The 11,339-nt window shown below is 41.1% G+C and overlaps 1 protein-coding gene across 1 annotated transcript; it reads left to right on the top strand.

Annotated features, from left to right (window-relative positions):
* The first annotated feature begins 795 nt into the window (after positions 1-795).
* Positions 796-2,414, top strand: LOC148534529 (uncharacterized). Its single transcript, XM_088466830.1, has 2 exons — positions 796-1,221; positions 2,136-2,414. Exons 1-2 carry the CDS (start codon positions 796-798, stop codon positions 2,412-2,414), a joined length of 705 nt encoding a protein of 234 aa, XP_088322956.1.
* Positions 2,415-11,339: the final 8,925 nt, after the last annotated feature.

Below are 11,339 nucleotides of genomic sequence, written 5' to 3'. Positions count from 1 at the left end.
CGTCATTATGGGTCTCGCACCAAAGGGGGCATGCTGTCGATGGTGATTGACAGCACGCCCCTTTTGGTGGGCGTACCAGGGGCGTGGCTGCCCAGATGGAGGCGTTCCATGGGAACGCCTACCGTCTGGGGCCGGCCCCACTGACATCACTAGTGATGTCCGTGGGAGTGCTTTTGGCTCTGATAGAGCCAAAAGCACTCCTGGGCTTGTGGCAGCAAGACCCTACTGCAGGGTCTCGTCACAAGCCCGATGGTCGCGATGGTCTTGACCATCGCGACCATCATTTTGGCTGCTCACTATAGCTGTGGGTGGTCACCCACAGCTATGCGAGTGGCCAGGAGGCCACTCCAAAATGAAGGAGGGATGCCCTGATTCAGAGTGAGCGCTCTGTCAGAGCATCCGGCTCTGAATCAGGGCCAATGTTTCTTCTGTCAGAAAGATGATGACGAGCTGCTGTATTAGGTGAGGGCAATCAATGCTGGGAACACTCTTAAACAAGCTGTTGAAAGAGGCAATAATGACACACTGAAAACAATACTGACCTCATGCATTGCACCAGGTGATGCACATTCAATTGATGTTACCTATGCTGGACAAAACATGTTTTTCATAGACAGCGAGATGCCAGCACCAGTGGACGTAGAACAGGAAGCAAAGTACCTTTGTTACAGCATGCAAGTCTGCTTGAGATGATCAACCTCATTGATGTCCAAACACAGAACCAAGTATACCTACCTATGGAAGACATCGAAACCACTTATGTCAATATGCTTGGCACAGAAGGCTTAGAAAATCATGTATCTTCATGGAAAGTGGCTAAAAGAAAACATCCTCAATGCCTTGCCACACCTGAAGTCATGTCTGCCAAAAAATCGAAGGAAGTCAGCTGTTCTCTATTGCACAGAGGCATACAGAAAAAGCATGGTTCATTCTGCGATGGAAAGTCATGATAATGAAGAGGACAACATGGACACTATGTACAGAGCAGCACACGTGATAAGGAAATGCATTGCAAACTTTACCAAAGCAGCCGAGGATGCAAACACCATAAAGGTCGCCAGTGACATATATGATGTTCCATTTGATCTGTATACCATGATCCACTGGATCATGATAGGACCTGCTGAAAGCCTACAATCTCAAAGGAGGACCACAGCTATTGAAAGAGCAGCACTCACAGTGTGTCAGAACATCATGTATGGATTCAAATCAAACCAACAGGTGATGTCGCTCACACGAGATTATGATGAAATCATACTTGTGTTTGACAAATACAAGGAAGAATCTCTGAAGGGTGGTACTAGGGATAAGAAGGCAAGGAAGAGCAATAATCCAATATAAAGTCACAGATGACACAAACATAAAACACATAAAATATAAAACACATCCCAATGTCCAGGTTCCTTTCACATGTAAAGACAAAGGCTTACCTGATCAACTATCCTGCTGCAAAGTCTTTATGGTACAACAGTACATCAAACAAACTGGTCATCACCTCTTCATCAGGGCATAACAGTTGCAACAAAGACTTGCTTTTCCTTTATAACAATCATGAAGAAGCAGACACACTGTTGATTTACCAGGCTGTCCTGGTATCACAGCAAAAACGACCAGATGCACGGATGGTTTTCTTCTCCCCAGACACAGATGTCCTAGTGTTAGTCATACCAAACTATGACCTCATGCTGAAGAACACATCCATTTCCATGGCCTATGGGTTTATGGAGATAGAGCCAATATGCAGAGCCATAGGGGCAGAAAGAGCAAAGGCTTTACCAGCATTCCATGTGTTCACTGGTGCTGACACCACTGGAAGGTTCTCTCTTATAGGCAAAGCAACCTGGCTGCAACTCTACATAAACACAGGTATAGATGTAAAACACTCTCTGCAGATGCTTTCAAAAGAGACAGAAGTGATCGAAGCTATGTTGGTCACTCTGGCTAGCTTTGTCTGTGCAGTCTACTCCCCCAAAGGCATCCACATCAAGACAATCCCCAAACTACGATGGCATCTCTTCTGCAAGCATATGATGGAAAGTGACAAGCTACCTCTTACTCTTGAAGTTCTGAGACATCATGTCCTGAGAGTCCATATTCAAGCCAGAGTGTGGGGATTGGCCAGCATTGCACTGCAGGATCTTCAGTTGGATCTGCTGCATAATGGCTACCACAAGCAGTCTAATGGCCAGCTGAAACCAACCATGACAGTTGCCCTTCCAGCTCCAAAAGCCATCATTGAGATCATTAGCTGCAAATGCAAAACAGAATGTTCTTCTGCCAGATGTTCTTGCAAAACAAATAACTTATCCTGCACCGACCTTTGTCAGTGCAGCAGTGAGTGTCAGAATGATGATGACATACAGAGTAACTATAGAAGTGATGATGATGATGATGAAGATGGTGACAATATGTAAGACTAATTGTATTATTGCATTGAAATTGGTTATAAAATTAATTATACATTATACAAAATATATAATTATTATATATATAAGTATAATAATACAAAATACAAAATTAAACCCAATTCTGTCATGAAGAGTGTTCGGTACTTAATGGTCACTTCCTGACTGCAATGTTCATGTATGATTGCTTGAAGAACATTGAATAAGATGGAAAATATCAGTCTAATAGGTTTGTGGTTGAATCTACTTTATTAACTTTGTTACCATTTGATTCTTTGGCCCTGAAAATGGTAGTTCAGCTGTGAAAATACAATTTCTATGTTAGCTAGAAGCCGAGTTATAGACGAAAACTTTGTTTCCGGCAGCCATTTTGTAAATTCCAAGATGGCAGACATGTATGTATCAAGGCAAATGGAAACATTGTTTTTCTGATTGCTTATACAATAATGTTTACAGAAATGTATAGTTTTCCTACTCTCCACAAAAATCCAACGAAATTACAGAGTGAACCTGACTATTAGTTGTAAAGACTCGATGAAGGTCTGTATAAAAATGTTTAAAATGTTGAAAAATTAGTTAATGATAAAGAGAACATGGTTGTACAGTTACATTATCTTCTGTTTTAGCTCTATGGAATTACTCCCATTTGCCATCTTTGTTTATTGTCTCAGCTCTTGGGTTTTTTACACATTTTTTTAATTTGCAATTGACTTTTGTCTGTATTTGAAAGACATGCTATTTTATTTCCTGTATTTTTAGATGCACAGTTGACTTGACAGTGGCCATAGAAATTATTGTTTTAATTAAACAAATGGTCTGGATTCTATTTGATTATATGTTTTAGTAGATAGTCATTCTATTCAACAAATACATTCTATTCCATAAATAAAATAAATGCACCAAGTATTGCTACTTTACTAATCATGAAAACAACAACCCCCACCCACATGAAGGGTTATATAGAAATAATTTAATGCTGTAGTACAGCAAATAATATTAATTTATTGCCTAGTATATGTACAGTTGAACCAAAAGTCCATAAAAAGTGTTATTATATTTATTACAAGACTACAGCTGTTCTTGTTATCAGATATTTCTATTGTATATTGATGATTTTATTTTATTTTGGAAATTGAAGTTTCTTGATTTAAGTTCTTATTATGTTTTTAAATGAAAATGCAGAGGATTTGTTTTTATTGGCAATTCTAGTAAATGTGAGATTGTCATTTCAGATTTGACAATTAATAAAGGTTGGGGGACATTTTTAATCAACTTTGTTCAGATGTACAGACACAAACACTTACATTTTAAATAACAACTGTCAACAGACATCTTGGATCAACATTACAGTGAAGGTAATATGTAAAGTATATGAGGATTAGGAGGAGCTGCTCATAGAAAGATATTTTTTTGCAGCAAGCAGTAATCATTGGGGATTATGTTACTGAGAAATATTATGGCTGAGAAAGAGTGTATAAAGACATTAATGAGATTAGGTTGTAAGGAAAGGGATGAATTATTGGTCTCTACAAGTGTCTAAGCAAAAACTAATGAGCTAGATAACAATTTAATGTTTATCATGGGTAAAGCTCACATATTGATAAGGTATAGTACAAATGTAAAAAAGTATTAGCTTGTTTTAGAAAAAGATAAGGTCATTGAGGCAATTTTTGTGAGGGATTTTTATTATATTTATAAGAGTTCACAGTGACTCTTTTTGGTGTCTTTCAACTATCAGGGATCAATCCAATTAGCCATGAAGTTGGCGATTTGCCATTGCAATGGCATAGAAATGCCAGCAATGACACTGCATCCCGATATCAGCTTAGACTCACACATTTTTGTAAGCAGCCCTATGGGGCTGCAAACAAAAATTAAAGTTTGTTGCACTTACTCATGCTGTGAAGGGATTCACGGCTAATTGGATTGAGCCCTAATTATTTCATTTTGTTTCTAAATGTGAAATTATTACCAAACTATATTTTAATTCCATAGACAAAATCCTTATAGTTTCACATGTCCCACTAAGGGTTCTTGACTTGATCTGAATTTTCACAAAAATACAGTATTTCTGCCACTCAAACTCAAAAAAGCAATGAAATGCTGATCAATAAGGCTGACCTCTTAATGGATGTGTTACTTGTGCAAGAAAGATATGGTATGCCATCACATCCTGTGGTTAATTGCAGATTCAGCACTCTCACAGTGTGAGATTGCTGTCACTCACAAAATGGTGGAGTTGCTAATTCACAGAATTCATGCCACTGTGTTTCCTTCCATCTACACCACTACCCTTCCCCCCAGCCATTTCACTCTGTCTTCCCCTCATCTGTGCCACTCTTTCTTTCTCCATCTGCAACACTCAATCCCCCCAACCATATCACTCTGTCATACCTGTACCCAGGGCCGTATTTCCTGCTAGGCATCCTAGGGGCTCGCCTAGGGCCCCGCGGGATCCAAGGGTCCCGTCGATGGGCCCCTTTGCCCTTAGAAATTACCTGATGACTGCGCGAGTACCACGTGATGTCATGACGTCACGTGGTCCCACCTCCTCTCCCCGAGAGTCCCGCGTGGCTGTCTCTCTGCCAAGGAGAGAGACAGTATGCGGCCTGTCCTCCTGCCGGCAGCTGCCTGAGGGAGAAGCCATGTGCGTGAGTGACTCACCCGGTCTGCCACCGCCCACCAGCAGCAGCACCCAGAAAGGCAGGTATGGCCCCTGATGATTTTATATATATATATTTTGTGTGTATATATATATCTACATGCATATACATACACTGTGCGTGTGTTTGTATATATATATATATATATATATATATAGTGTAAAACTGTAAATTAACAAAATGTATATCGCAAAGGCAAAGGCAGCAAATATTATATATAGCTATATATATATATATTTATATATTTATTTTTATTTTTATTTTTTTCTCATCAAGTGACATTGTAATGTAAAAACTGCATATATCCAGTAGGTATCACTAGGTCAAGACTTGATCGGACGACACCTACTGGAATTATGCAGTTTTTACAATGTCACTAGAATATATGTATATATATATATATATATATATATATATATATGGCAGATACAGTGGCACTCGAAACAAAAAAGGCTTAGCAGCAGGTAAGTGTCACCAACATTTCGATTTTAATCAATAGTCATAAGGGTAATGAAATACAAAAGGCAGGCTTACCTTATTTATACCATCACCACACCACGTGCAAACAGCGGCACACGGAACTGGAAACTGGCGCCCACCAATGAGGTAGTATCCCGGTTCTAGTTACCATAGTGACTGAAGACATATAAACAAACATAAATGCAAACATTGTAAACATTACAAAATATCAAAATTACATAATGCTGCATTATTCATTTTGATATTTTGTAATGTTTATAATGTTTGTATTTATGTTTGTTTATATGTCTTCCGTCACTATGGCAACTAGGACTGGGATACTATCTAATTGGTGGGCACCAGTTTCCGGTTACGTGTGCCGCTGTTTGCACGTGGTCAGGTGATGGTATAAGGTAAGCCTGACTTCTGTATTTCATTACCCTGATGACGATTGATTAAAATCGAAACGGTGATACTTACCTGCTGCTAAGCCTTTTTCATTTCGAGTGCCGCTGTATCTGCTGTTTATTATTTGGGGCTCCGGACATAGGTGTTTCTGTTTTATTTTCTGTTCCCTCACCTTCTCCCGTCTCCCTCTGTTCTTCCCCCTTTCCTCCCGTCTCCCTCTGTTCTTCCCCCTTTCCTCCCATACCCCTCTGTTCTTCCCCCTTTCCTCCCGTCTCCCTCTGATCTTCCCCCTTTCCTCCCGTCTCCCTCTGTTCATCCCCCTTTCCTCCCATCTCCCTCTGTTCTTCCCCCTTTCCTCCCATCTCCCTCTGTTCTTCCCCCTTTCCTCCCGTCTCCCTCTGTTCTTCCCCCTTTCCTCCTGTCTCCCTCTATACTTCCTCCTTTCCTACAGTCTCACACTATTTTCCCTCCTATTTTTCTCTGTTCATTTGACCCCCTTTCATCCCGTCTCACCTATCACACTGTGTATGTATGTATGAATATACGCACACACACAGACATGCACATACACACACATACATGCCCACACACATACATGCACACTCCTTTCATGTATACATTTGTTACAGGATTAGATAGATAGATAGATAGATAGATAGATAGATAGATAGGAGATTATATTATATATATATATATATATATATATATATATATTGTGATCTAGGAAGACTGTAGTAACTGTGCATATAGTACAGTAGGTGTCACTGGAAAACCTGACCCTCCCCCTGTTGAAAACAATAGGCGGCATTCTTTTGTCTCCAAAAAGGATTCAATAGTGCTGCCTATTCCTTTCCACAGATCAGACAGGTTTCTTTTGAAGAAATAAAACTGTATATATATATATATATATATATATATATTGATGCGTGTATATAATATGATGCATGTATATAATATGATGCATGTGTCTAGCTCCAGTGATACCTACTGTAATATATGCACAGGATTGTTTGAGGGAGGGGTCCCCAAAAAAATGCCTTGCCTAGGGCCCCGTGAGGTCTAAATCCGTCTCTGCCTGCACCACTCTGTCTTCCCCAATCCACACCAATCTATCTTCAACAATCCCTATTGATGTGTGTTCTCACATTGTGCTAGTCTGTATTCCCTCATCCTACCAATCCATTTTTTCCCATCTGCACTGCTCTGTCTTCCCACATTCATGCCACTCTGTATCCTCATCAACATTGATCTGTTCTCTCAAAGCATGTCACTCTGTCTCTCCTGCATCTGCACCGCTGTTTTCCACCCATCTGCATCACTTTGTCCCCTGTAGGTCTTGTGGAAAATTCAGATCATGTCTAAGAAGCCATAATGGGGAAAGTGAAACAATAAGTTTTTTTGTCTATAGAATTTCATTGCTTTTTTAAAATGTATTAACTATCAGGGTTTGGAGAAGCAAACCAGGCCACCTGCATGGGAGAAGGGCAACAAAATGGTATACTAGTGCATGTGAGGCCGGCACACTAGAGGTGTTTTGGGGGTGTAGAGTGAGAGATGGCTGTGGGGGTGGGCTGCAGGTGTGTGGGGTAGCAGCAGCAGTGGGGGTGCAGAGCAGTGGCAGCAGAGGGGCTATGCACAGATGCACAGACTTATCAGTGAGATCCATCTATGCATCTATGTTAAAAACTGAATATGTGTAAATTGCCGGTCCTCGTTGGGAAAATACAGGGGAAAAAAATAATAGGGGTCCCCTGTATTTAGCACAACCAGCTCCAGGCTTTTCAGAGCCAGTCCTGGTTGTCAAAATAAAGGGGACAAAAGACTTAGGGTTCTCCTGTATTTAGCACAACCAGCATTGGGCACAGCCGAGCCAGTCCTGGTTGTGAAAATAAAGGGGACAAAATGCGCAATTAGCACTGGGCTCTGAGCCAGTTCTGGTTTTGGAAATACAAGGGGTAAAATGTAGTTGGATTCCCCTGTGTTTACCAAAACCAGCACCAGATCCTTTCTAGCAGGGGGGTAATGAAACAGCCAGGGGAGCCCTTTCACAGGATCCCCAGCCAAAGCATTGCCCCTGACTGCTACTTAGCCCAGGCCGGGGATCCATGGGGAGCTGGGAACTCTCCAATATAGCGGTACCCCACTCCAAGGCACCCCAGGCCTAGGATGATAGCCCAAGGCTATCCCCAACACTCCTGGGCAGTGAGTTCTGGGTTGATTGTGTAAGTGAGGTGTTATATATTGTTCTTTTCAGGTAAACCACAGGTCCCAGCAAGCCTCCCCTACATGTTGGTACTTGGAGAACCACAAGTACCAGCATGTAGGTTATTAGGGACAACTGGCACCTGTAGTCAACCTGTAAAGAAAATATTAAAATAAACACAATACACTTTAATTTTGTAATATTTTATTTTACTGCATCTTCCCCTGAGGGGCAGATGCCTTTTAGCTCTTTTGAATGGCTGCTGCCACCCCAGGGGTTTGGCATCATCATGTAGTGTGCAGCAACCCACCAGTGCTTCAGCATCTTCGCCTGGTGGGCGCCAACCTGCCTGGGCTTCTGACATCTTCTTCTGGGGGTGGCAGGCAATTAGCTCTTTTGCACAGCTGCCACCTCCCCAGGGCTTCTGGTGCCCTCTTCACTTAGTGGGCGGCCGCCTTTAAGCTCTTTTTCATGGCCGCCGCCCTTTAGAACTTCTGGTGTCTTTTTTCTTCAAAAAAACAATATATGAAATGGAGCACTCAAACTGACACAGTTGATGAGTCTATATTGCTCTTTAATAGAGATAAAAAATTAACATATATTACACATATCAAGAAACATATTTTCCAATAAAAAACAATCTCCGTCTTTCAATATGCCAGGATTTGAGGATTTCACTACAGCCACGGCTTGCATTACACACGTAGTGCTTTTTTGGAACCAACCTGCGGATTGAAAGGATTTCATCTCCTTTTGGACAGGTATTATCTATGGAACTAGGAGAATATTACCATTTTCTCCACTAATAATTGTATATATCTGTTGCTACATTGTTTTATTTCCATTAGTTGGGCCCTTTGTTGATTTCTATATGCATATAGAGAATATGGTACCTTTTTAAGCATCATCATATTATATTGAAAGACGGAGATTGGTTTAAATTGGAATATATGTTTCATGATATGTGTAATATATGTTAATTTTTTATCTCAATAAAATAGCAATATATACTCATCAACTGTGTCAGTTTGAGTGCTCCACTTCATATATTGTTTTTCTATTGGATTGTGGGGTACATAACCCTCTAGTGAGCTGCCACAGATACAGTTGATATTAGGAGTGTCTTACAGCGCACCTTGTGTGATTTTCCAGTCTTTTTTCTTCAGTAGCTCTTCACTGCTCCCTCCTGGCTGTTGGATTGCCATGCTGCCTCCTCACACACTGTCGCCGGGGTCCCCGCCACTGCTACCACCCGCTACCATTGCTGGGTCCCAGTGCTGCTAACACCTACAAAGGACAGCCATCTTGGTGCACCCAGGTGAAGCCACAGTGAGTACACCCCCCATGCTGGAGGCACCTACTGAGACTGTGCAAAAAGTTGAAGCTCCCTATCTATATAAAGGGGCATTTGTGAGGTAAAACTGTAACTTTCTCAATTTCCTGAACCCCAAAGGCACTTACCCTTGAACAATAGCTACCTAATAAAACAAACCCCAAGTCTAAATTTGTCCTGTACCCTTGCATGCCTTCCCAAAAATCCCCCATAGAGAACAGCAGAAAAGTGGTCCTAATTGAGAGTGTCAGAAAAAGCTGACAGTTGCAAATTTAGATTACTCCCTAATCCTCAATTTTTATTTTTTTGCCCGGAACTGAGCGACAGTTCTACCCGTCCATACCAAATTTCAGCTCGGTACCTCTAATAGCTTTTGAGGTATAGCCCTTAAACACCATGCCACCCACTCAGGAATTCTCTATGGGAGATTTCTGTGTTGTTGTTTTTTAAATCAGCCTTAATATAAGGGCACAACTGTGCCCTTATAATTTCAAATAATAATATTTTCCACTATCAGTGATATATTATTTTTTATGAACCCACTATCCCTAGTGATTCAGAACCTCATGGTCCAATTAGAGCCCTGGAGTGAAGATGGAGATTTCAGATCAGATTTATAGAAGTGGGTAGTAGGACCATTCTTCGAGCAGAAAGTCAATCAATTGCTGGCTCTTGTAGCTTACCACTGTTCCACCATGCTGTCTTATATGTACACGAGTGGCCAAATTATAATGACCACAAGGCAAATTTATTCAAAGTAACTTTTCCACAATAAAGGCTGATGTTGGATGTCTAAATCTGTATAAGAATGGAAAGTAGAAGGTATGCATAGGCTAATAAAGTGTATCACTCATAAAATAATGGGTAAACTATGCAACATTTTAATGTGGAATGAGTTTTGTTGCTCATAGGATTAGTAAAACAGCTGTATTAGTGAATTGTTCCAGGGCAGCCGTTACATAGAGTGGACCAGCAGACAAAAAAAGGGGGTAAATTTACTAATAGTCATGTTTGAAGTCAAACCTGAATCACTGGACATAGCTGGAATTTTTTACAATCAAAATCCCAAATTTATAATCAGTCAATTACTAATCAGACTATTTACATTCGATGGTGATACTGAGCTATTTCTGTTGTGTGCGAGAACAGTCAATTTGCCTCATTAACAATAGACTCTGAGCCTGATTTAGATTTGGGAATAAAGTATGATAGAGCAAGTAACTGTACACCCCTTGTATTGCAACAAAACCATGTTGCAATGCAAGGGGTGCAAAATCATACAGGATAAATATTGGCTGCTTCCCACAAATGCTGGACAGCTTTATTTTTACACTGCAATTTAGAATTACATTTGGACACACCCCTCTCAAATCTAAATCTCTCTGCACATTTTAAATCTGCCCCACCTTCAGTGTAGCATAGTTTTACCAAGATGCACAGTTACTTGCTCTTTCTTACTTGATTCTCAAATCTGATTCAGGCCCTCTACTGACAAATTAAAGCTTGAATCCGCTGTCAGACGGAAATGGTTTCATAGCACTGCAGAGATCAGTATGATCTATACAGGCTTCAGGGGCAGAACTATTGGAGACAATGGAGGCACCTGCCGCTGGGCTCCAGCTCTGAAGGGGCACATCCTCCATTGTCTACAACATATTCACCCCACTTAGGGCTGTAACTGTGTACCCTGAGTATACCATCATGGCCGCCCAATACATGGCACCCCTTCCCGGCACCTGAGAAGCCACCATACACTCGTGGAGAGCTCTGTGTCAGACTACCAGCTGCTACCTTTGTCTATCTATAGCCTGTCTGCATGCAAATTGTTACATTACAGTGTCAGCGGCTGTGACGGGGGGGCACCAAAT

This window comes from Taudactylus pleione, unplaced genomic scaffold (genome assembly GCF_031769625.1).
Source record: "Taudactylus pleione unplaced genomic scaffold, aTauple2 ptg000066l, whole genome shotgun sequence".
In the NCBI taxonomy this organism is placed as follows: Eukaryota; Metazoa; Chordata; class Amphibia; order Anura; family Myobatrachidae; genus Taudactylus; species Taudactylus pleione.
The sequence above is the reverse complement of the archived record's forward strand: the minus strand, read 5'-3'. Positions and strand labels throughout refer to the sequence as shown.